This window comes from Moschus berezovskii, chromosome 11 (assembly GCF_049115385.1).
Source record: "Moschus berezovskii isolate FMDL1 chromosome 11, NW_MosBer_1.0, whole genome shotgun sequence".
Lineage (NCBI taxonomy): Eukaryota > Metazoa > Chordata > Mammalia > Artiodactyla > Moschidae > Moschus > Moschus berezovskii.
Window position 1 is genome coordinate 17,049,770 of NC_142470.1, and position 26,878 is coordinate 17,076,647.

At 49.7% G+C, this 26,878-nt stretch overlaps 1 protein-coding gene across 3 annotated transcripts in view; it reads left to right on the top strand.

The window, feature by feature from the left end:
• The window catches only part of RNF144A (ring finger protein 144A), a 130,571-nt gene extending 104,813 nt beyond the window's left edge, over positions 1 to 25,758 (top strand). For all 3 annotated transcript variants that reach the window (XM_055399777.2, XM_055399776.2, XM_055399778.2), the window contains 4 exons: positions 6,044 to 6,251; positions 7,765 to 7,912; positions 14,764 to 14,853; positions 21,502 to 25,758. In XM_055399777.2, the coding sequence (XP_055255752.1) occupies positions 6,044 to 6,251; positions 7,765 to 7,912; positions 14,764 to 14,853; positions 21,502 to 21,633 (578 nt within the window). In that variant the 3' untranslated portion in view covers positions 21,634 to 25,758. The remainder of the gene's footprint in view (positions 1 to 6,043; positions 6,252 to 7,764; positions 7,913 to 14,763; positions 14,854 to 21,501) is intronic.
• Positions 25,759 to 26,878: the final 1,120 nt, after the last annotated feature.

A 26,878-nucleotide genomic window follows, 5' to 3' on the forward strand; every position in this document is an offset into this window, starting at 1 on the left:
GAATGGAATATGAAAATGTTAGACTTGAAACCCGGCTATTAATTATAGCCAGTCACTGAACAAATGCACTGGTCATAGCAAACACCCTCTTCCAACAACACAAGAGAAGACTCTACACATGGACATCATCAGATGGGCAATACTGAAATCAGATTGATTATATTCTTTGCAGCCAAAGATGGAGAAGCTCTATACAGTAAGCAAAAGAAGACTGGGAGCTGACTGTGGCTCAGATCATGAACTCCTTATTGCCAATTTCTTCTTAAATTGAAGAAAGTAGGGAAAATCACTAACCATTCAGGTATGACCTGAATCAAATCCTTTATGATTATACAGTGGAAGTGACAAATAGATTCAAGGAATTAGATCTGATAGAGTGCCTGAAGATCTATGGACGGAGGCTTGTGACATTGTACAGGAGGCAGGGATCAAGACCATCCCCAAGAAAAAGAAATGCAAAAAGGCAAAATGGTTGTCTGAGGAGGCCTTACAAATAGCTGTGAATAGAAGAGAAGTGAAAGACAAAGGAGAAAAAGAAACATATACCCATTTGAATGCAGAGTTCCAAAGAATGATAAGGATAGATAAGAAAGCCTTCCTCTTTCAGCAATGCAAAGAAATAGAGGAGGCAATACAATGGGTAAGACTAGAGATCTCTTCAAGAAAATTAGAGATAGCAAGGGGACATTTCATGCAAAGATGGGCACAATAAAGGACAGAAATGGTATGGACCTAACAGAAGCAGAAGATATTAAGAAGAGGTGGCAAGAATACACAGAAGAACTATACCAAAAAGATCTTCAAGATGCAGATAACCAAGATGGTGTGATTACTCACCCAGAGCCAGACCTTCTGGAATGTGCAGTCAAGTGGGCCTTAGGAAGCATCACTGTGAACAAAGCTAGTGAGCTATTGAGCTATTTCCGATTCTAAAAGATGACGCTGTGAAAGTGCTGCACTCAATATGCCAGCAAATTTGGAAGACTCAGCAGTGGCTGCAGGACTGGAAAAGGTCAGTTTCCATTCCAATCCCAAAGAAAGGCAATGCCATGGAATACTCAAACTATTGCACAATTGCACTCATCTCACACGCTAACAACATAATGCTCATAAATATCCAAGCCAGGCTTCAACACTGCGTGAACTGTGAAATTCCAGATGTTCAAGCTGGATTTAGAAAAGGCAGAAAATGCAGAGATCAAATTGCCAACATCCGTTGGGTCATCGAAAAAGCGAGAGAGTTCCAGAAAAATATCTATTTTTGCTTTATTGACTATGTTAAAGCCTTTGACTGTGTGGATCACAACAAACTGTGGAAAATTCTTAAAGAGATGGAAATACCAGACCACCTGACCTGCCTCTTGAGAAATCTGTATGCAGGTCAGGAAGCAACAGTTAGAGCTGGACATGGAACAACAGACTGGTTCCAAATCAGGAAAGGAGAATGTCAAGGCTGTATATTGTCATCCTGCTTATTTAACTTAAATGCAGAGTACATCATGTGAAATGCTGGACTGGATGAAGCACAAGCTGGAATCAAGATTGCTGGGTGAAATATCAATAACCTCAGATATATTAATATGCAGATGACACCACTCTTATGGCAGAAAGCAAGAAGAACTAAAAAGCCTCTTGATGAAAGTGAAAGAGGAGAGTGAAAAAGTTGGCTTAAAGTTCAACATTCAGAAAACTGCGATCATGGCATCTGGTCCCATCACTTCATGGGAAGTAGATAGGGAAACAGTGAGAGAATTTATTTTTTTTGGCTCCAGAATCACTGTAGATGGTGATTGCAGCCATGAAATTAAAAGATGCTTGCTCCTTGGAAGAAAAGTTATGACCAACCTAGGCAGCATATTACAAAGCAGAGACATTACTTTGCCAACAAAAGTCTTTTTAGTCAAAGCTATGGTTTTTCCAGTAGTCATGTATGGATGTGAGAGTTGGTCTATAAAGAAAGCTGAGCACAGAAGAAATGATGCTTTTGAACTGTGGAGCTGGAGAAGACTCTTGAGTCCCTTGGACTGCAAGGAGATCCAACCAGTCCATTCTAAAGGAGATCAGTCCTGAATATTCATTGGAAGGACTGATGCTGAAGCTGAAACTGCAATACTTTGGCTACCTGATGAACAGAACTGACTGATTTCAAAAGAGCCTGATACTGGGAAAGATTGAAGGTGGGAGGAGAAGGGGGTGACAGAGGATGAGATGGTTGGATGGCATCACCGACTCGATGGACATGAGTTTGAGTAAACAATGGGAGTTGGTGATGGACAGGGAGGCCCGGCGTGCTATAGTCCATGAGGTCGCAAAGAGCTGGACTCGACTGAGTGACTGAATTGAAGTGAACTGAGCAAATTCTAGATGGGATCAGTGAAGCAGGTTTCAATTTGCTCTCTCCCTTCGAAGTCACCTTCAAATGAAGATGGTGCCTGGTGGAAAAGTGACAGTCCACATCATCTTCTGACAACATTTAGTTACTAAAAAGTGCTACGGTCACAGTTCCGATACTCTCTCCATTTGCACGTCTCATAGCAGAGCCTTATTTTAACCTGAGCATCCCACTCTTCCAGCCAGGATCCTTGGGGAGCTGGACGCTGGGAGGAGGTCTCTTCTGAGCACTTCGTCTGCCAGCTGTAAGACCCCCAAAGCTGGGAGCCACAGGCTTCCCGGGAAGGTCCATCACTTGCTCACATGCCCCATGGCATTGCACACGAGTTCCTCTTTGGACACTGACCAGGCCATGCTGCAGTGTTTACTTACATTTCCGGAGCAGTGGGAGAGGTATGAGAAGGGATGGAGGACCCACTGCCCCGCACAGGGCATTTCTCAAAAGACAACTGTGTTTAAGAAAGAAGAACACCTTTTACAAGAGTCTTGGGCTTTTTGATGAGTATGGCAGTTAGGGACTTACTTGATTTCTATTTATGTATCTGTCTCGGGGAGAGGGGAGCTAAGATTTGTTTCTTCATCTTGTGCCAGAAAATACACTTCTTGCTTTGTTTGAAAATATATTAGGTACAAATATGTGCGTGTATACATACTAGATACAATGTGTATAATATTTATAACATATTGGCTATAATGTATCTAATGTATAGTGTATAGATGTGGTAGTGTATATATGATATATATAGTATATATAAATATATAGATGTTTATATATATATACATATATAAACATATATGTCTACCTATTTATCTGGTAAAATAGGTAGATAAATAGGTAGATAGGTAGGCAGACATCGCTATGTATGCATAAACACATCCTGGAAGGAAAAGCTGTGCTGGTGTCCAGTGTGGATCTTCCTATTGGTTGTGTCCCATATTGGATACCCAGCGGGCAGGCTCCAGCAGCAGAGGGATCTTGTACAATTTTAACAGACATCTGAGAGCAGAGCCGGGCTGTGCTCTTGGGGTGGGGGTGCTGGCAGCACTGAGGGGGGGGTCTCTGAGCTGGCAGCTCAGTGGGGCGGGGTGTTTGCCCTCCGTCTGCCGCAGGGAGTCTCTCCCGTGGGGATGGGCAGTGCCCTCGCACAGCTCCAAGAGGACACAAGTCACACGCTGCCAGTAGTTACCATGGAAACACTAACCAGGTCTCCTCTGCTGCGCACCGCATCCTATAATCAGGGCTACATGTGCGGCGCTGAGAGGAGTGACCGGGAGATGCCGCCCAACGGTGAGAGGCCGGAAGAGACCTTGGAAAAGCCGGTCCCCTCCTTACGGCACAGGCTGCTGAGAGCAGGAAGGGGGTGCCGTGGAGACTGGAAGGACCTGATCTGGGCAGTGGCGTCCCCTTAGGGGCTCAGCTGGACCCGCACTGAACACTCAGTCAAGTCAGCCAGGAAGCCGACCAGCGGAGGATGTAGCTTATCTGCACGCATCCTGCCGTCTTTGCAGGCTGAGCGCCCACATCCTGCAGTGCCGTCCTTGAGGGACCATGCCTGTGGGGGGCCCTGTGATGTAGGTGAGGCAGGTCGGGGCTCAGCCAGCATGGAGCCAGAACTGCTGGTAGAGAAATCCAGATGGGGGCAGGGGAGGGCCGCCAGGTAAATGGCACAACACTCTGGGGGAGCAGCCTTTGGCGTTTCCTCGCCCCTCCCACCTGTGCCCAGGGCACTGTTCATCCCTCCGTGCTTCTTTCTCCTGCCCCCTCAGCCCGGAACCCGCAGACCACTGTCCCACACGCGTGCATTTTCCCCACAAAACCACCTCCTCGGATCTGACAGCCAGAAACAGTCTTAAAAAAGCAAACACCCTCAGCTCATGACAAGACCTCGCTTTACACATTCACTCACCACTGAGGCCTCAGGAAGATTTTACCTTATTATCATGAACATCGATGAGAAAGTATCACATTTTCCTGGATGCCAGAGTTCCTTTGTATTAGCAAGTCTTCTAAACCTTCTGCTGGACCTACCGGTTTGGTAGTTTTTGTGCTATTGATTGCATTCTGTCTCATTAGTCATGTCCAACTCTTTGTGACCCTAGGGACCATAGCCCACCAGGCTCTTCTGTCCATGAAATTCTCCAGGCAAGAATACTGGAGTGGGTTGCCATGCCCTCCTCTGGGGGCTCTTCCTAACTCAGGAATCTGCATCGCAGGCAGATTCTTTACCCACTGAGCCACCTGGAAAGCCCCTAGGTGCTGTTGATTAATTCACCTTTTTAAAATAGAGTAGAAGTCAGCCAACCATGGCTGGTGGGCCAAATCTGCCCAGCCCCTGGCTTGGCGTTGTAAATAAAGTTTTATTGAAACACTCCTTTACAGATCAACACAGCTGCCTTTGTACCAATGAAGCAGAGCTGAGTAGTTGGATGGAGACCTCATGGCCCTTAAAGACTGAAATACTAACTGTCAGAATTAGATGATAAGGTGGTTTTCAGTCTGTTGGGACCCGACAGGAACTTGAGGGCTGAATCTGGCTTCCAGTCCAGGGAGTGTGGCAAACATATGCCTGTTGAGGGGCAGCCCAGCCCACCTGCAGCCCATGACATCCAAAGCCTGCTGGGGGTCCCAGTGTCTAGACATTCCATCTCTGATGTGGGTGAACCGGCCCACTCGGGCATTGGCCAGTCACATGGCCGAGAAGAGCCTTTCATTGCTTCTAGGTTCGCAGTGAAATACAGTCCGTTCCTTCTCAAGGGTGACCCTGGGAACAGCTTGCAAATCAGTGACCGACTTGGAGGCCTTTGCAAACACCCTGTAATCCTTTGGCCTCCTCGCCTTTTGGCCTGGCATCAGCATCCGTGTGGGTTCCGGTTGGGTGCTCCCTCCTGCCGCCCAGCACTGAGAGTCCAGTCACACTGGACAGAGGGCCCATGGGACCCGTCATCAGGCTTGCTGTGGTGCTGGCGGAGCAGCTCAGGACCCTTTATTTAAAGAAAAGTGAGATGTGGACGCAGATGTGAAGGCATGCGAGTGTCCTGGGGTCCTGTTTTTCAAAATCAGCTTTCTCACTAATTTCATTAAATCAGGCTCCACTTCAGAGGGAAAACCGGCTGTCGAAGAATGAATTTCACACAGTCCTTAGCTCTCAGGGCTTTGATGTGAATTTGGGATGGAAACCGTTGTAGGCGGATGTGCCCTTTGATGAGAAGAAGAGCCAGCCATCTCCTTTTCATCTTACTTCCATCCTTACCCAACATTTCGGGGTGCCCACAGCACACCCCACCCAAGGCTGTGAGCCTTCAGATGGGTTGCTGTGGCAACGCCGTGTCTCAGGGCAGGCAGGTGGGGGCAGGAGGTGCTGGCTGGACCGCGGGGTTTCCAGGATGGGGCTCCGGATCCTTGAGGACTCTGGGGGTACTTGGGGGTTTGCTCTCCCCCCGACGCGAGTGGGCTGGGGAGTGGGGAGTGGCTGGAGGGAGGAGGGACCCCCAGGTGGGTCCCAGATCCTAAAGGGCATGTTATGTCTGACTTTGATTTTCTTTTCTCCCGTGAATACGAGAAGCTGTGTGCTGACCTGTCCATCTGTCCCAAGCCCCGCCAGTTCCCTGGTCCTGCAGACTCTGACTTGCCCGTTTTTTCTCTTTGTGTCAGAGGTGCTCCTGGACCCCTGTCGGACTTGGTGCCCGGCGTCTACATGCCAGGCGGTGTGCCAGCTGCAGGAGATGGGGCTGCATACCCCTCAGCTGGTCCAATGCAAAGCCTGTGACACGGAGTTCTGCTCTGCCTGCAAAGCCAGCTGGCACCCCGGCCAGGGTTGCCCGGAGACCATGCCCATCACCTTCCTTCCCGGAGAGACCAGGTACCTTCCAGCGTGTCTTTCCTGGTCACCTTGTACTAATGAATGAAACAGAACCTGTTAAACTGGTGCACACCTCACATGCAAGAGTCTCGAGCTTAGGAAGACCCCGAGGGTGTAATCGTTTGTTGTTGGTGGTGGTGTGTTTAGTCACTGTGTCCGACTCTTTTGCGACCCCGTGGACTGTATTCTGCCAGGCTCCTCTGTCCACGGGATTTCCCAGGCAAGAATCTGGAGTGGGTTGCCATTTCCTTTTTCAGGAGATCTTCCCGACCCAGGGATCAAACCTGCGTCTCCTGCACTGCAGGCGTTCTCCTGTGTTGCAGGCAGATGCTTTACTGCTATGCCACCAGGGAAATCTATGTAATTATTTGGAAGCTCACCGGTTCTCAAATAACTGTGTAAAGTGATGACGTATTTAACCCTTACAGTCACTATGACGCTTGTGGAAGGTCCTGTGGTCAGAATGCATTCAAAATGCCAGAATTGGCTCTCTCATGAATGCTTTAGGTTCTGCATCATCTGCTCAGTTCTGTGGAGAATCACCTTCCCCTTGGTAAATGCCGTGGGTTTATAACGATATAGCAAATTCACCCCATAATCGGTGAATTTGAGCTACTTCTTCAGATGACTCTGTGCATTTTCAGCTGACATAAAATTTAACAGCACGGGCTGGGCGTCCTTCTACAGTTACACCTAGAAAGATACCTAGGTTGTCATTTTGTGAGCAGTATAGAACCCTCGCTGCCACTTTCTGGGCACTTCATACAGGCTTGCCCTGCCCAGTGCCCTTCATGAATAATCCCATCTGCCACACTCACAGCAACCAGAAGCTGGGGCTCAGAGAGGGTGCCACCCAGCCCGTGTGCAGAAGAGCTGCACTTGAACTCAGGCTTCAGTGTGTCCATGCTCACCCCCGTGGCCTGCCCAGACCTCTCAGAAAAACGATTTTGTACAGACACCAAGTAGATCTAAGTAAGTGATTAGCATGTGTGTGTTATTAACACTTTTTCCCTTGATAATAACAAAGAGCATGCTATGTATTATCAACCTTTTGGAAAGTATGCGAATATATGAATAAGGACATAAAATTTGACCATAATCCCATCACTCAGAGACCTCCCTTCTGAGCCTCTGCCCTGTTTTCTTTGGTTTGTCTGTACACATCTAAATTTAGGTCTGTGCTGACCTTGCTCATTTTTTACCCCCACAGTTGCTGATTCATTTTTTGTTTTTTGGTATTATTTTCCAGAGTTTGAGACTCTTTGGTTTTGACTTATTTCACTTAATAGCAAGTGACCTCATAACAACCCACTCCAGTATTCTTGTTTGGGAAATCCTGTGGACAGAGGGGCCTAGCGGGCGACAGTCCCTGGGGTCTTAGAGGGTCTGACACGGCTGAGTACACACAAGCTCAGCCCCTCAGCTAGTTGAGCTCGTGATTCCGGGGTGGCCCCTGCTGGCAGGTCACCCTGGATCCTCCGAGCACAGTCTGACAGGGTCTCTCCTGCTTCAGCTCTGCTTTCAAGCTGGATGAGGACGACGCACCCATCAAGCGCTGCCCCAAGTGCAAGGTCTACATCGAGCGGGACGAAGGCTGTGCCCAGATGATGTGTAAGAACTGCAAACACGCCTTCTGCTGGTACTGCCTCGAGTCCCTGGATGTGAGTACCAGTTGGGTGGCAGGGTGCTTCGCGGGGCATGGCCCAGCCGCTGCACAGTGGCCAAGGGGACGCTCCTGGGCCATGGAAGTCATGCCGTCAGGTGTTTATTCTGTGCCTGTGAAAACGCGAGCTCATGAGATGCAGTGGTGTCGGAAGATGGCAGTTGGTCCTGGAGCTCCGAGAGCGCAGGGTGGGCTTCAGCCTGGGTTTTCAGGGAGTGGGTAGATCTTAGCATCTTAGGTTTCTGACTGGTGGGCTGTCTTAGCTCAGGCTTGAAACAGAATCATCCCTGTCACCAGGGAGCTGAAACTGGTTGCTGATCTCTCGGTTGTGGGGGCTGGACGTCTGAGTGCCGGCAGGCTTGGGTTCGGGACCCTCTTCCTGGTGTGCAGGCGGCTGCCTTCTTGCCGTGGCCTCACCTGGCAGAGAAAGGACCCTCTGGTCCCTTTCCTGTTCCTCCAAGGACACGGATTCCATCATGGGGGCTTCAGCCTCGTGATCTCATGTGAACCTGATCACCTCCCAGAGGCCCCACTTCCAAATCCCATCACACTGGGCATTAGGGTTCCCCATAGGAGTTTTGTGTAGGGGGGAACACAAGCAGTCCATCGCAGGGACCATTCCTGGAAGAGCAAAGATGAGAGGGCTGCAGATGCCAGGGACGGAGCAGTTGCTTCGGAGACAGTTGTGTCACCTGCAGGGCCCAGGAACATAGGGACCCTCTGCCGTCTGGCCTCATATGGCCACCATTCTCCCAGGTGAACCTTGTGATGTCTGTTTCACAGGGAGATCCTGTCAGAAGTGCCAGGCCCGCCCCATCTCAAGTCCCTGCCTTTTCTGGAGCTCCCAGGCCTAAGGGAGACCATACTTCTTTCCAACTTCCTGTTCACTTTCTCATCTGTATCAGGAGTGGGCATCCTGCCAACATGATGACATTATGACTCCAATTTTATAAGAGTTTATTTGTGCATCTGTTTCTGAAGTGTATTAGTGGCTTAGTCACATCCGACTCTTTGTGACTGCATGGACTATGGCTTCTGGAGAATGGGATTCTCCACACCAGAATACTGGAATGGGTTTCCATTCCCTTCTCCAGGGGATCTTCCTGACCCAGGGATCGAACCCAGGTCTTCCACATTGCAGGCAGATCCTTTACTGTCTGAGCCACCTATAATCAAATAGAACTAATCATCTATTAAAATCATTGTAGTTGGTGACAGTCAAAGCCTATTGAGTCGTATGTCATAAAGGGATGGCTTTATATTTATCTGTCCTTTACAGCAAAGGTGTGTCCGGGATGGATCCAGCCCATCCCATGATAGTATTAAGATTTAATTAGAATAAAAGGAGGGCAGAACAGCCCCGTGTTTACCTTAATGGGAGCTCACCTGTCTGACAGCTGCTCCTTCTCATCCTGACCATCTGCAGTCAGGGCACCATGTCTGGGTGAGTCTCCTATTGAAAGGTTATCACAGGTGATTCAGCTTTATACATCCTTGCAGAGAAGGGTCAACTCAGGCCGCACAGGTGAAGGAGAAAGAATTCTTGACAGTGCGTGAAGTGGGAGAACTTTGAAAGTTTGTCCCAAGATGGACAGGTCTAGAGACTGTCAAGAAGAAAATTAATGTCCATTTGAGAGGGACACTCAAATAAGCTAACAGGTCTGTAATTCAAAGGCCACCTATAGAAATATTACACAGATTGCTTCTTTCTGGTTTTTTCTTTCGAAAAGCTTGTTGTCCCTTTGTTAACTTTAAATCCCTAAATGTATAGGAGATCTTTGTGTAACTGAACAAATCTGGGGAGTATATTGCCATCTTTCTGTCCTGGAGGTTTCCTTTTCCTTTCCTAAGCAAGTTTAATAAATCACTTGGGCAAGGTTAATTTTCTTTAACTTAAAACCAATAATAGGTTTGTTCACTGACTTTATGCAATGGGAAGGGGATATTTAGAATGATATCTGAAGCATTACCAAGTCCTTATGGTCTTCAAAGTCTGTATGTATATGGTTTCTCTATGTATCACGCATATATATATATATGTATATGGCTTCCCTAATGGCTCAGCTGTGGAGAATCTGCCAGCAGTGCAGAAGCACTGTGTTCGATCCCGGGGTCAGAAGGGAATGGATACCCACGCCAGTATTCTTCCCTGGAGAATTCCATGGACAGAGGAGCCTGAAATGCTTACAGTCCATGGGGTTGAAAAGAGCCAGACATGACTTAGCAACTAATACTTTTGAGTCTATACATAGTCTTTCTATATATCGGAAAGATCCCCTGGAGGAAGACATGGCAACCAACTCCAGTATTCTGGCCTGGAGAATCCTGTGGACAAAGGAGGCTGGCGGGCTACAGTCTGTGGCGTTGCAAAGAGTCAGACACGACTGAAGCGACTTAGCACATAGTCTTCTGTATTATATAATTCTGTATATACTCTATATCATTATAGTCTCTCTATATTATATAAATAATATATATATAAGTTTACACTTCTGTATTTTTTTTTTAATTAATCATTAATTATATTTTATTATCAATTGTCTGTCCTGCAATTTCCCATTCCTTATCAGCTTTTGCTAAAAGGGAAAGGAAGTGAAACAGCGGTTTTAACTACACATTATCAAACCTCCCAGTGGATTGTGGGGGGAAGTATTAGACGTGGACAGACACAGAGCCCGACTTCCAGAGAGACCATAGATTTGCTGTGACCTCTCCTGTGACCTTGACATCCCCTCGACCTGTCTCCTTTGAGCCCAAGGATGTTCTGTCTCTGCTCTAGTCTTTGGAGAGACACCCTGTCTGTCCGTCCATGTGTCCGTCTGACTCAGTTCTAAAGCACAGTTCCTGCCAGCAAGAGACCCCATTGTTTCCAGGCTCCCAGGGACCAAGGCAGCAATTTCCTCCTTGAAAGCTAGCATCCTCGGGGCCAGGAGTGTCCTGTTTTTCTCTGTAGATGAGCAGCTGCTGCCTAGTGACCCTGTGGCCACAGAAAGCAGACCCTGAAGGACAGGGAGTCTGCTCTGGGATGGTCAGTCAAGCACAGTAGCCGTGACTCAAAGTAAGTGTGTGAACCAGGTCTGGAAGCAACAGCGCGTTGGAGCGGAGATGGAGCTGGCAGGTCTCCCGTCTCTCCCGGGGAATTTTCCTTCCCTGCACCAGCTCCTGAGCACCCCTGCGCCTCACGGAGTTACCCCTCATCTTCCGGCGCTGCCTTCCATCCTGGTCCTTAACCGCCCACCCAGCCGGGCCCGGCCCCCAGTCCTCACAGGGGAGGCCCTGGACCACACCCGCTCATCTGCTGCACTGCTGGCCCCACAGTTACTACTTATAGTCACGGGGGACCCAATCACTTTCTTTCTTTTGGGGTGAGTGAATAGTTACTACATATGAAGTGATGGTCATATGCAGCCTCTGTGCTTTGCTCTACATACCTCTGTTACTTCATCCAGCCATCCCCAACCTTTTTGGCTTATCTTTTGGAAGATAATTTTTCCATGCACTGTGGTGGGAGGGTGGATGGTTTGGGGATGATTCAAGGGCATTACATTTATCGTGCACTTTATGATTAATGCATCAGCTCCCCTGTAGATCATCAGGCATCAGATTCCGGCGTGAGAGGTGGAATGATTATTTCCTGTTTTTAAGAAGCCCACGAAGGTTGGGGATCTTTTTCCAAAGCCCCGAAGGAGTGAGGAACAGACCCAGCATCCATTCTCAGGCCTTTCAGACTCCAAACCCCAACACGTGGGTTAGACCAGCCTCTGTCGGCAGACCCGACTCAGAGTGGGACAGGAAGTCTCAGGCCTTCCGTGGTGGGGCTGCTCTGAGTTCATTCATTCATCTCTGAGCATCTGGCCGCCTGAGCTCTGTAGCCAGCTCCATTGTTTCTGCGTCTACCCAGGAGCTTGATGTGGCTCCTCTGAACAATGTAAAGGAAACATTCACACTCACCATCCACCTGGGTTCCTGGCAGGCCCTGCGGTGGTTATTCCCCAGGCCTTCATTCAGGAACTTAAGGTCACAATGAAATCACTGTTACATTGTGAAAGCATCTTCCAGTGCTTTTGTCAGGGGGAAAGCTTTCGTTTTGTTCAGGAAACGTGCTGTGAGTGTCAACAGCTCCACTCTGCCTGAAGCGGGGGACTGCCAAGTTGAGGCCGGCAGAGTCCGTGACCCCGAGGAGCTGGTGACCCCTCAATCGAGAAGCCCCCGGTAGCACTAGGTCCCTGTGGGCGGTGCTGCAAGACGGTGCATGTGGGGGTCTCCGGCAGCCCCTCCAAGGGTGGGGGGTAGTTCCTGGGTCCAGGGGTGTCAAGGTGTGGGCATAGCTGATGGAGAGTTCACTGACCAGGCAGAGGGCAGACTGTGGGAGGTGGACCGCCTCCAGAGAAGAGGATGTGGTAAGGAAAGACATGAGCTGTGCGTGGCCTGGGCCTCGCCGAGGTGGGGGGCGCGACTGGGGTCTCTGGGCCAAGATGGAAGTTGACCTCCATCACAGGGGCTCATGGCCCCCAAGCGCTGGTCCACGGCAGGTTGATGAAGGTCACGCGGGACGTCTGGACCCCGAGTCAGGAGCTGCAGTCCCCAAGGGCTGCCGGTGACTGACGAGCAATGGGGTTTGTGCAGCTTTGCCGGAGGAGATCCCTGCAGACTTCGCGGCTGGCCGAGATAGCACAGTTCACCTTGTGTCTCAGAAGACAAATCCAGAGAGTATCCGAGAGCCTCCGGAGCAAGACTTTGTGAAGAGCAGCCTGGCAAAATGAGACCCCTGATGAAAAGTTAACCTCTGTGGTATGTGAGTGAAAGAAAATAGAATGAGGAGTTCAAGGAAGAGAGGGTGCCCAGTGGACACAAGTCATCAGAGACGGCTTTGAGAAGACATCCCCGGCCGGCCAAGCCGCGTGTTTATCTCTGCCTGTGTTCTCCTGGACAGCTGAGGGGCTAGGACCTGGGGATGAGGTGAGAGGTGGCAAGCTGGGACCACCCACCTCCCTGGAAGGCATCTCACTCCCACCCCCCAAAACCAGAATTTCCTGCTGCTCCAGTGCCCATTCAGGCTCCAGGAGGCTGACTTATGAGGTCATCAGACCGGAGGCCGGTGGTTCCCAGGACGAGAGAAGGGCTCCCGGGCAGTGGCACCCGTGGGGATGCTAAGGGACACCACCATGACCAGCTCTGCCCAGCTCCAAGAGGAATGGCCTCCAGTCTCAGACATGCTGGGCCGGGCTTATATGCTCTCCTCTCAGAAAGGCTCTGTTCACGCTCTCGGTTACATGAAGAAAGAGCATGGGCCTCCCTTCTGTGCTGCTTGCTGAGCTGGTTCTCCTTGTGGGTGATAGGAGAGAAAACAACCCCTCCTGTGAATGGAGCAGCAGAGGGGTTTGTACAGAAGATGCCCTCCTGCCCCTCGGTTCCTGCTTGCTGAGGTCTGGGTGCCAAGCTCCTAGCTGGTGATGTAGTTACCGAGGCTGACATTGCTTCAGGGGCCCGACCCCAGGAGCCCCTGCCGGTCTGGTGAAGACTCCCAGGTGACTGGAGGTGGAGGTGGCGGGGTGGGCAGGATGTTTCCGCCAAATCGGAAGTGAGTCGCCTCTCCGTTCTAAAGAGTCGGGTGAACTGTGGACGGAAGACTGGTCCCCAGCCAGCTCTTGAGCCGTGAGAACGTTTTCTGGTCTGAGCAGAGAAGAAGCACTTTCCGGGCGAGGGGGCTGGCGCTAGAGGCCGAGAATGGACTGTACACACACCGGAAGTCATCTCATCTGGGAGTAATTCTGCCAGGACGGCAGGAAGCTGGGAAGGCAGGGACTCCGGGGAAGAAAGCTCAGCCCTGGGGCTGCTGGAGGCTCCCGGAGCGGCCCAGCCTCTGACCTACTTCTTCAGAAGCCCTGCATCAGCGCGGATTCCTGGAGCCGGAGCCAGGCTTGGACCGGGGCCGAAGTGGGAGCAGGGCTCCCTCTCGTGGCCTGTGAGCCTTTGGTCTCGGAGGATGGAGGGGGGCCAGGAGGCCCAGTTGACCACAGCCCCTTCCGTGAACTTGCTTCCTCTGCTGTTGTGTGTTCCCTCGTTCTGAGTGTTTTTTTCTTTTTTTCCATTTAAAAATAAGGTTTATTTGAAATGCTGCTGCTGCTGCTGCTGCTAAGTCGCTTCAGTTGTGTCCGACTCTGTGCAATCCTATAGACGGCAGCCCACCAGGCTGCTCTGTCCCTGCCTGGGATTCTCGAGGCAAGAATACTGGAGTGGGTTGCCATTTCCTTCTCCATTATTTGGAATAACTTTCTTTAATATTTCTGCATTTTTATTCTGGGGAATGCACAGGTATAGACAACATGGTTTTTACCATTTATTGAAAAGGTGTAGTCTTTGTATTAGTTTTTGTATTAATTAGTTCTTTGTTTTAATAATTCTACATTTTTATTCTGGGGAATGCACAGGTATAAACAACACGGTCTTTACCATTTATTGAAAATGTGTAGCTTTTGTATTAACTTTTGTATTAATTAATTTTTTGTATTCATTTTGTATTAAGTAATTTTTTGTATTCATTTTTGTATTAATTAGTCTTTGTATTAATTCAAAAAGATAAGCCTCTTCTTTCCTGTAAAGAATTCTCACCGCACTTCAACTCAGACTCTGGAGCACTCAGCAGAGAGGAGTCTGGGATGGCCAGCCAGAATCAGTCGGTCGGTTTTCTTTCTTCTCAATCGGATACCTGAGATAGGAACTCTAGTTCTAAATATTAGGAAAGGAAAGAGGGAATTTGACAGTTTACTGCAAACCTCAGGAGCAGGCGGGACGCACTGAGTGGAGCGTGCCATCCTATCCACCTCTGTTCTTTCTCTTCCCCCACAGGATGACTTCCTCCTGATCCATTATGATAAAGGGCCCTGCAGGAACAAGCTGGGCCACTCCAGGGCATCTGTCATCTGGCATCGGACACAGGTAGGAGGCGGTGTGCCTGGGGTTTTGATCTCGGGGACAGAGACACACAGAGAGAGAGAGAGAGAGACAGGACCTGTGTGTGTCATTTCCAGAAGACTTGCCAGCTGGTCAAAGATCTCTCACATAGAAGAACAGCTAGTAAATGTGATAGCTGCCAGAATTTTTCCTGGACCGAGATTATGCTTTTGGTAGGCCTGCCTAACATGAACGGTGGTGGTGGTGGTTTAGTCGCTAAGTCGTGTCCAACTCTTGCGACCCCATGGTCTGTAGCCTGCCAGGCTCCTCTGTTCATAGGATTCTCCAGGCAGGAATACTGGAGTGGGTTGCCATTTCCTTCTCCAGGGGATCTTCCCGACCCAGGGATCGAATCCAGGTCTCCTGCATTGCAGGCGGATTCTTTACCTAACATGAATAGGCCCCACGTTTTAGCACACGGTTGTTCTTCAACATCAGACATCCGATTGCTTGTGCCTACTCCTGGCCTAGGTCATGGCCCGCTGTGTGTGGTCCATCCTTGCTGGCTCTTATTGAAGAGCTTCCCAGAGGCTCCTGAGTGAGTGCATTAGTCACAGAGAAGGATGAGAGGAAAGGGATAGAAAGGTCCCTGCATGGTGATGTCTATGTGGCTGGTCGGTGGGGTTATTCATACTTTCAGCAGATGTTTACTTCCTCCTGTGTGCTTTGTGCTGTTCCAGAGTAGGCAACACTCTGGTGAAGGAGATCGATGGAGCTTTCCCTTACGGCCACACATCTCCTGTAGGGACAGTGAGCCAGGAGCAGCATATGGTGTGAATTTAGCTGTAGGGGAGGAGTGATTGGGAGGGGTCTTTAGATGGTGCGGCCCGGAAGGCTTCTTGGAGGTGGTGCCTATGGCCAAGCACTGAGTGATAGGGAGCTGGTGCTGGGAGTAGGTGGGACAGGGCAGGGGGACTGTACAGCCAGAGGAGGGACAGTTCATACAGGGGGACAGTCTAGGCAGAGGGGACAGAGTTGGGCTGAAGGGCAGAAGTGTGGCATGGAGGTCCGTGCGGACAGAGCAGGAGGAGGTAGCAGTGATCAGAGATGATCAGGATGGACCCCATGGACATTGCAGGCCACAGTATGATGTTCAGGTGTGCTGCGGGCGTGGAGGGAAGCCCCTGAGGGGACCAGCAGGCAGGCCTCAGTGCACGCCTGGGAAGGGAAGAGCTCCTGGGTTAGGGAAGAGCCTCAGTGGGCTCCAGCCCTGTTCTCGGTACGTCTCAGCACAGCCCTGAGGCAGGCCGTCTGGGAGACGCAGGAACCGAGTCTCAGGTCCTAGAAACAGAGACAGGCTGCCTGTAACTGTGCTTCTCCCTTGATCTCCACTGCAGACCCCCTGGCAGGGCCAATGGGTCTCCGGCCGGCTGACAGTAGACAGTCCGGCTTTGCAACTGTCCTCTCCGCCTGGTAGGGAGGCCGGTGCTATAGAAAATGTGTCAACAAAGGCCCGTGGCTGCATTCCAGGAAATCGCTTTTAAAAAGCAGGGGGTGGCATTGACTGGGGTGCAAGTTGGGCAACTCTGAGTGCACTAAAACCCATAAATTGGGCATTAAGTGGCTGAGTTGTAAGGTATGTAAGTTACAGCTCCATAAAGTTGTAAGAACAAAAGAAAGCACAGTGTACTGTGAACTCCATCCGGCCCGAGGGCCAATCTCTTGACCTCGGTGTGAGAGCGGATTTGAGCTGCATTTTGTTTTGCCTTCCGGGCCAGCACGGCCAGCTCCAGGGCTCCCCCGCCCCCTCCACACTGGAACAAGACACCGGACAAGAGAAGCAGACTCTTGCGCAGTTCTAGAGGCCAGGAGGCTGAAGTCGAGGTGTGGGCAGGGCCTCTCTCCCTTGGAACCTGTAGGAGGGTCCCCCTGCCTCTTCCAGCTCCAGGTGGGGCCCTGAGATGCTGGCTCCTTGGTTCACAGGTGTGTCCCTCTGGCACTTCATCTGGTCTCTGTGTCCAGACGTCCCTCTTGGTGAAGACACCGGTTGTAATGGATTAGGGTCCTTCCTGGGAATGTCATCGTAACCTGATTCCCTCTGTAAAGAACTGAAGAGCCTTTTGATAAAAGTGAAAGAGGGGAGTAAAAAAGCTGACTTAAAACTCAACAGTCAAAAAACTAAGATCATGGCATCTGGTCCCCTCCCTTCATGGCAAATAGATGGGGAGAAAGTGGAAACAGTGATAGATTTTATTTTCTTGGACTCCAAAATCACTTTAGAGACTCTTGGACAGCAAGGAGATCCAGCCAGTCAATCCTAAAGGAAATCAACCCTGAATATTCATTGGAAGGACTGATGCCGAAGCCCCAGTACTTTGGCCACCTGATGTGAAGAGCTGACTCATTTTAAAAGACCCTGGTGCTGGGAGAGATTGAGGGCAGGAGGAGAAGGGGATGACAGAGGATGAGATGGTTGGATGGCATCACTGACTCTGTGGACAGGAGTTTGAGCAAGCTCGGGGAGTTGGTGATGGACAGGAAAGCCTGGTGTGCTGCAGTTCATGGGGTCGCAAAGAGTCAGTCTGAACAACAACAACAGCAATCTCCGTAAGGACCCTGTTTCCTAACAAGGAGCCGTTTTCTCTCCTTCCCATGTCTCCCCATGGCTGGAGCCACAGCGAGCTTCCCAGGAGCGCCTGAGCACCGGCGGAGACTGTCACCCTGTCTGATAACAAGGCTGAGCTGTGTGGTCACGCCTCAGCCCTCATGCCTGTTAATTCTCAGGAGTGAGTGTCATGTTTCTGGGGTCGTGAATGGAGCTGGTAACAGGCACTTGGAGAAGAGGCCCCGAAGAAATGCAGAAACCTGGACAGGGCTTCCCGGCCTCCACCGTCGTTGAGGAAGAAGCCTGTGGACACCTCCCACCAGCTCCCCTTGGCCTCATCGGTCAGCACCTTCTAGGGGCAAATGCTTAGTGCCAGCTCTGAGCCACCCCGGGAGCCACGTGGACGAGGAACACGCCCCTGATCTCAGGCCTCTGTCAGTGCTGGTGAAATGGAGCAGAGGCACCTTCAGTGTAAAGCAGGCAGGCTGCCGGCCCTCTGAACTCATCCATCCCCTGCCTTGAAACACACACACACGCGGCCTGTGTTCTGAGAATTGTCATCAGCTGGCCATGGGGCGGGGGGGGCAGGCTACATTGTAGATTTGGGCTCTTCTGCGGTGTCAGCTCTCCTGGGATAGCCATTTCAAGCTGCCAAGGTAATGCCATTGCATGGAGAGCTGGGAAGAGACGTGGGAGCAGCCCCCTGTGTCCCCAGACACAGCCTCTGACCTGACCTCCGAGCATTCAGGTGTGGCCGACGCTCAGGCCGCGTTCAGTGCCCAGTTTCAATGAACGTCATGTGTTCTGATCGTTCTGCCATCGCTTTGACTTGGCTTACCGCTGCCAAGCCCTGGAGTTGTGCTGAAGAACTCTCTTTAGGGGAGAGCACTCAGAACCTTCCGGACTCCACTGGGCCGGTTCATCCCATATGCACATGTTGGACATTTGTGAGGCAGAGACTCTGGGATGTGCTTGGGGGCTGGTGATGGTCACACAGACCAGACTCTGCCCTGATGAGGGGGTGCCTTGAGAAACAGTCTGAGTGGTTAACCGCTCCTTTAAATCAGGGTCTGCCCGGGGTACGGGTCCTAGTTTCACGTGATTCCCTCTTTATCCTCTGTCCCCACAGTATACCATTTCTGCCTGACATGTTTACAAGATGCTCACTAAGTGATGATTTTTGTTGTGAGATACTTGCTTCCTGTGTCATTCTTTTCTGTTGGCTGACTTCCTTCTGACTATACCGGTTTCGTCCTTTTATAATGGAAGTGGATCACTGCTCAAAAGCCGATAAAGACGCCAAGTTGGTTGGAAAGAAAGTTTGCTTTATTTTGGAAGCTGGCAATAGGGTGGAGTGGGAGGGCGAAGGGTGGACGCCTGTCCGAAAGCTGGCTTTCCCCCCACCCTCGGCAGTCAGGGGACAAGAGCTTTCATAGACGGAAGGAGGGGCAGAAACAGCACAGCCAGCCCTGTCACCTTCACATTGGTCATCGGTGGTCTGACCAGCGTCATCTCGATTGTTCTAAGTACAGTGAATATTTACTTCCAGAGTTGGTTTGTTCCCATCTCCTTGAGGACACTTGTCAGAACTGTGTCAGCCCATGTTGTAACTGCAGTCCCGTCATCATGTAATTAACTCCTCCACCAGGTTGGGGGTTCAGTATCTACAAGACAGCTCACAGGACATGACTCCGAATATTATCTCTAGCCCTTGAGGAGGAACTGAAGGTCCTTGGCTTTGCTTAATGACTTAAACTGTTGTTATTTGGTCTCCTTTGATTGTTTCCCTTCATTTCTGCGTATTCTCACTTCTCTGATCAAACTTGTTCTTTGGCTGCAGTATTCCCGCAGACAGAAGGCAGACAGAGGACGTAGGGCTGCGGAGAGGACCTTTAGGGTCCTGCTTTGTTTCACTGTCACCAACTGGGAACGACTGGGTAACCTAGCTGGTTCGACAGCATGCCGAAAAAGAGACAAGGTAGACGGTGAAAGCGAAAGTGTCTTATTGACCAAGGATGTGAGCGTCTGGTCAAGGGTTTTGGTCTGTTTCTGATGCAAGAGTCCCTGGCTCCCTGGAGAATGAGAGTGTGTTCCCAGTGGCTGTTCAAGGTGCCCTGCAGATTAGCGATGCCTTCCTGTGGGTTTTACGTATTCTTAAATAGCTATGTGTGTTATTTTAACAGATTGTGATCTGAATTCAGACCTCACAACTGCACCACTGACGTTAAGTTCTGACAAATGGATTTAGCCAGCTCATCAGAAAGCGTGGACTCTTAGCATGAGCACAGTCTAATTGATAAACACCATGTGATGTGTGTGTGTGTGTGTGTGTGTGCAGGTGTGTGCATGCACCTGTGATAGTTTTCAGGTAAAATCAAAAGTCAAGGGACACTTTCGTTCACCCCACTGTGATGCTGTAGCATATTATCATATTTCAGGGCAGATACTAACCCTCAGAGATGTTTTACTTCATTTGTTTATTTTATCATTGAGAAAACTGCTTCCTAGGTGGCACTAGTGGTAAAGAACCTGCCTGCCAAGGCAGGAGGCATAAGAGACATGGGTTCGATTCCTGGGTCGGGAAGATGGCAGGAGGAGGAAATGGCAGCCCACTCCAGTATTCTTGCTTGGAGAATCTCCACGGACAGAGGAGCCTCGCCGGCTTCAGTCAATGGGGTCGCAAAGAGTCCGACACGGCTGAAGTGACTTAGCACAAAGCCCAGAGAGGTGAACACACTGAGTAAGAATTAGAACCATGAGCCCCGGGGTTTGCGTATTTATCGCTCTGAACACTAGGTGGCAGATGCACTCCACCTTCAGTTCCGATTCGTGCTGTAGCAGCTGCTGGAGGGAGCCAGGTAAGGGGCAACCTCCAGCTTCTTTGTCCCGCTTCCCTCCCTGATTTGAATGACAGCATGTGTACACTTGAGGCTTATTTCCTTTGGTATGTACTCATCCCTAGGGGTAAATGTATGCTTTAAACCAAATCAGAATTTGTAACAGTACATGTTAGACTTTAAACTGCAGGAATAACACAGGTCTTGCTCAGTCACTGTCGTGTCTGACTCTTGGCGACCCCATGGACTGCAGCACACCAGGCTCCCCTGTCCTTCACCATCTCCTGGAGTTTGCTCAAACCCATGTCCACTGAGTCGGTGATGCCACCCGGTTTCTGGTCATTCCCTAATGCACCTGTGTGTGCCTTTCTGCTCTCCCACATGGAGTGCCTTATCCCACTCATTCCTGTTGACCACCCATCTCCTCGTAACCCTTATAATCTCAGCCGTTTCCCATTGCACACTCTCCTGCCCACAGCTCATGTACGTGTCCGGCTGCGGGTTTCCTTTATACCTGGAGCCTGATAGCAGCTTTTGTAAACTGTATTATTATCAGCTGTAATCATGCTGTCTTTCCCCCAGACTGGGTGGTAGCTGAGAGCCAAGGTCTCATGTGCCTCTGTGTTTGCAGCACCTAATACAGTGTTGGGCTCAGAGGATGCTTGATGGCTAATTGAATCTATAATTGAATGAATGTTTGGTTACTTTGATGAAAGGAGGGAAAGGGAAAGGAAGAAGAAAAGGGGGAAAGAGCAGGAGAATGAAAGGAAGGAAGTGAAGGGAAAGAACTATGGGCAGATGGGTGGATGGGTGAGTGGATGTTGGATAGATGGATGATGAGTGGGTGAATAAATGGGTTGGTGGATGAATGGATGGGTGATACAGGTTGTAGACAGATGGATAGATGGATGGACAAGTGGAAGGAGAGATGATGGACGTATGGAAAGATGGATGGCTGTTGTGTGTATAATGGATGGATGGTTGGATGGATGGATGGATGAGTGGATGCATGGACAGATGGCTGGATAGATGGTGGATATACGTGGGTGGATGATGGATGGATGGGTGGGTGTAGGTGAATGTATGCACGGATGGATGGATGGATGGATGGATGGGTGGATGGATATAGGGGGATGGGTGGATGGCTGGGTAGGTGGATGATGGCTGAATGGGTGGTTGTGTGGCTCATACTTAAGCTGTGGAACCTACAGACCAGCCCCCTGACCCTCTGCTCCTGTTTCCTTCTTGCAGGTCGTGGGCATCTTTGCTGGATTTGGGCTCCTGCTCCTGGTGGCCTCCCCTTTCCTGCTCCTGGCCACTCCGTTTGTGCTTTGCTGCAAGTGCAAGTGCAGTAAAGGTGACGATGACCCTCTGCCCACCTAGAGAACGGCGCGATGCTGGAGCAGGACCCCCGCCTGCGGGAAGCGTGGTTCCCCCACCCCACCCCGCTGTCCCCCTCTCACTAAACATCTCTCTTGCCTTATGTGCCCCATTGAGCTTCACAGTGTCACGCCAGGACGCCGTGATTCCAGGGACTGATGTCAGGTCGTCGGCCGAGGCCCCAGGTGCGGTCACCCCCGGCACGGGGGAGGCAAGGCTGGCGTGGGTGGGGCGCGTCGCACAGGGTGGGTCTCTGCAGACCTGCCGAGGGAGGTGCTGTGCGGAGCGCCCCCCACCCCGGCGACATTCTCCCTGTCCCGCTGGACCGGGACCCTCCGATGTTGCCGAGGGGACCTTCTCATGCAGAGTGCAGTCTGTCTCCTCCCTGGCTTCGAGCTGGCGCCTCCTCGTGGCCAAGAGAAGTCCTTTAAGGATCGTGTTTCACTTCAGACAGAATCCGAGTGTTCTGACTTGAGAAAAGCACTCTGTTTATGACAACTTTTTTATTACTAATGGCATTTAGCAAAATCCTTTTTAGAAGGCGTTCCCCCCCCCCCCACCCTCCCGCAACCGAGTAGTGAAAAATCAACACGGTGCATTGAAACCATTGTATGCCTTCTCTTGAGATGTGCGGTTTTCAGAAGTTATGGGTGAACGGCCTTTCTGGCCCGGCCACTCCACAGGAGATTTAGGAAGCCTTGTGTGCTCTTTGTGTCTTTTCTTGACGCTCGTGGAGACTTTCTGGATTGCTGTGCGCTGTATACTGCTAACAGCGTGTTTCCTGGATCTTTAAACAGTTGGTTTCTTTGAACGCACTGATGCATTTAAAGGAACACCTCCACCCTAGGCTCGCCTTTTGTTTCCCTCTCTCTGGCGATGCAGCTCGGCTCACAGGGCTCCTCTCTGTTCACCCAAGGATCAGCAAATATTTTTTCATGTCTTCAGAAACCAAACATTTTACTTGGTAATAGTCTTGTCGAGAATCCCTGTGGTTTGGCCGCAGTGTCAGTCCCCTCAAGCAAACAAAACCAATCGAATAGTGACCCTGAAGTCCAGGGGAAGGGCTTCCTGGCAGAGGGCTGGGAGATAAGCTTCTGGATGTTCAGTTTTTGAAATGACTGAGTTATTCTGGAGAAATCATTTCTCTTACACAGTTCCAAGTCCCGCTGCTTACCCTTTTGCCCCTGCTGAAAATCTTCCGCTTCACTTAGTTGTTTTGATTGAGGGGGTGTCACCACTCGATCTTTTACAGCTGTGTGTGACCATGACCAGGGCAGGCGGATGCCCGGATCAACAACACATCCCGGGCTCCATAAGTTAACTTTGGGCCATGTGTGCTCTACAGACAGTTGACTTTACTGGAGCTTTTAAAGAGCACACTGATTTCATCCAACTCGGGACTTCTAAACATAGTAGGCGATTGTTGTGGACTTATCATGGTGGAGCTTTTTAAAACTTATTAAGCATTCCACGAAAGAGTGAAGTGAAAACGAAGTCTTATCTCTGTTGTCTGCTTGTGTCAGGCACATTGTACAGCGTGGTGGTGTTTGGTATCCTTGACTTCTGCGTTTGTGTATCCATCTCAGGTCATCGATTACCTTCTCGTAGAGAAATGACTTTTATTTGTTAACATTTAATCAGCTTAGGAGAAACAGGATCACTCTTTCCCTCTAGGATTCATTTTCTTTTTGAAACTGAAGCCATTTTAGGGAGCCAATCTGTGTCACAATTACGTGCAGAACAGCCTCCATATAATTGCAGTTTGAAAACTCACTAATGATAAGAACATGCCCAGTGCCATCTGCCTGGAGGAAGCCTGGGCACTGAGTCTCTGTAGCTGGAGGTGCTGCCATCAGGGTCAGGCCTGGGGGTGGGGAATGGCTTTTCTGGAGAGAGCGACAGCGTCCTGAGGCCTAAAGGTGAGCTTGGTGGCCCAGGCTTGAGAGCTCACTGCAATTTGTGAATGCCCTTTGAAGTCCTCATGGAAGACAGCAGGCTCGCAGCCTGTGTCCAGTGGTCCACGGGGCAGAGCTTCCCATCCCAGATCATCCTGTCTGTACTTGCTGCTGCCCGTCCCATCCAGGGGTCCAGGCATCAGTGCCCCTTCCTTCAAGGTAGGGACCAGAGCTGTTGGAAACGCTGCCTTCCCTGGGCCAGAGCTCAGGTCCTTTTATTCCTAGCAGGCTGGGCCGCCTGTTCTCCTGGGGGAGTCCACGGGTAGACCACGCACACGCAGAGCCCCTGCCAGTTCACCCTGTGCCTTTAACCCTGACAGTTCACCGCACATGGTGCAACCTGGGTAGGACACACTGGGATTCTGGGGTCACCCAGGGTCTGAGTCACATCTGCTTGCTCTGAGTTTTTACATCAAGCCTGCCGGAGAGTGCTCGGTGTGATTTAGGAAAAGCAAAAATAAAACTGCCCATTCCCTAGAAAGGCACCGGCAGGGTCGCCTTGAGAGCCTTTCAGAGACTTGCAGCATCACCACCCGACTTCTCTCCTTTCAGCAAGGAGCGCCATCCCTGTTGTTCGTGGGGATGCGGGATGAACCGTGCCTGATGTCAGGTGTACACAGGACGTGGGAAGATGGCCCGCGTTGTGGGTTCTGACCTTGCCATCACTCCCAGGAAAACCTGGGTGTTTGACACTGCAGATGTGGTTTTAGTCGAAGATGACCTTTGACAGTGGTGTTCACACTGACCCTCTGGAAGCACACATCTGTTGATTCATTTAGAGGCCTTTAATTCTGGGGGGTTGGGGAGGGGAAGAAGAACAAGGAGATGGACCATGGCTGAGTGCCCCTGGCCAGGTGGGGGTGATGGAGGGTGTGGTGATCTGAGTCCTTTGGGAACGGACGGCACAGTGAGGTTTCACTGGCCATGCCTGGGCTCTGAGCCTGGCTCCACCCTGCGTCCTGTAGCCTGGCCAGCCCAGCTTCACCATCATCACCGGGAACCAGCACCTTCAGGGGCGTCATTGTAGATGATCACTCAGTAGAGACCGACCCAGGACCTGAGCATAAAGAGAACCTTTGAAGGCCTGAATGCTGGCCAATCAGTGTTTCCTCCACCCCCGGGAGGAGCTAAGGAACGACGTCTGCTCCCTCTAGCATCTTTTTAAAGGGGAATAGATTCTCTTTACAGCATACTGTTTCTTAAAACCAGTTTAAGAACCAGACCAATTCCTGATTAGCACATAGGACCCAGGGAAAGGAGATTATCAGATATGCAGAAATTACTCCAAGATGATTTTATCTCTCACCTGATTCCAAAAGTTAAAAGTTATTTTGCAAATTAGAAGAGAATGTTTTCCCTTGGTTGTCTTCAAAATTGAGAGTACTGGAAAGAACCAGGGTGGGGTTTTTTTTTTTTTTTTGGTCCATTTCTCAAATTCTCGTTGATTAATAAATACTTGTCTATGTATATATAAATCACAGTGAAATCATCAAGGGAAAACATTTTGCATGTATAAAGCTTCCTGAAGGTCTCTTTCAAAAATACCAAAGCTTGTTTATTCCTTTCCATTAACCCAAGCCCTTATGAAAGTAAACAAAATGAAGAGTTGTGACTGGTGTTGTCAAAAATGCCAGCTGGAAAGAAGGGGGTGCATGAAAGCAGAATGACTGATGCGTCCCGACCTGGAGAACCTGCTGTTTGGGGGCGCCAAGCCCATTCTCACTCCTCCTTAGTTTGCACAATCCTGTCTTCCAAGATTCCAGCAGCCTTCAGGGAGGGGTAGGTACCCGACCTTTCCCTCATCTCGTGCTCATTTTACGTGGGTGTGTTCTACTCTTGTGTAAAAACACGCATGAATGAGTCATGCACATGTATACATTATGTATTTGACAAGTGGTGGTAAAAACAAACAAACAAAAAAACCAAAACAAGTTTGGTTTGTGTTTTTGAAACGTCAGTACATTTTGTGCCACTCACACTGTGATGTATAAAAGAGCTGTTTGAACGCCTTTTAATGTCGTGTTTTGTACTTTGGAATCGTATAGACAAGTTTGATTTGTAATTTCAATACATATTTTAAGTGTATTGTGTCTTATGTAGTTTGTCCCCCACCCCTTTAGAAGGGATTTCTTTTTAAAGATATTTTGGCTGGAATACAGGTTACTTTTGTAAATCCTGTCTGGCTCCATCTTTCTTACACTCTTATTTGACTGCTGGTTCAAGATTGAAAATATTGTGAGGATTGGAGGTGGATGGGAGAGGGTCCTTATTCCACTGGGAACACAGCTTTTAAAAAAATTGAGTTATAATTAACATGCAGTAGGATAATGTTATGGGTGTACTGCATTGTGGTTCAGTATTTTTATACATTACAAAATGATCACCAACAGTAAGACCAGAAACCATTTGTCACATGGAAGCTGTGACTGTATAAAGGTGTTTCAGTCTTACTGACAATATTCTCTATGTTACACTACATCCCAGAACTTGTCTTACCACTGGAAGTGTGTACCTCTTCACCTCCTTCAGGTGTTTTATCTATCCCCCAGCCCCCTCCCTCTGGCAACCACAATTGTCTGTAACTATGAGTCTATTTGTGCCTTGTTTCCTTTGCTCATTGCTTTTGTTTTGTACACTCCACGAGTAGTGAAATCACACAGTCTTTGAGTCTCAATGTCTATGACTCATTTCACTTAGCATGATACCCTTCAGGCACATCTGTATATGCTGAGGTTTTCTCTCTTGGGAATGTTCTCAACTCTCTCGAAAGCCAAAATCATGTGGGGTGCTGGGTAAGTGAACCCCACACTTGTGCCTTCTCCAGGAAAATGATATCAGAAAGCACCTCAACCTCGGTTCTCTGCCTCCATCCATCCTTAAGAAACTACCAAAGTTTATGGGAATGTCATAAGAATCAGTGATCATCCTGTCATTGCTAGGAAAAAAGAGTAAACATGGAAGCTGAGTTTAATAGAAAGAATTAGTAACTCTTGAGTATTCCACCTTGATTTTCATTTGCTTCATCTAAATTTCCTGGAAGAATATATATACTTCACTTATTAACATAAAATGAAAGGCTAGGAAAAGGCAGCTAGTTACCTGCCCTGTGGCTACAGTTTAAAACCCATCCTCGGCTTCCCCAGTGGCTCAGTGATAAAGAATCCACTGCCAATGCAGGAGATGCAGGTTCGATCCCTGGTCCAGGAGGATCCCATGTGCCGCGGAGCATCTAAGACACAACTGCTGAGCCCGAACTCTGAGCTGAGGAGCCACAACCGATGATCCCAGGCGCC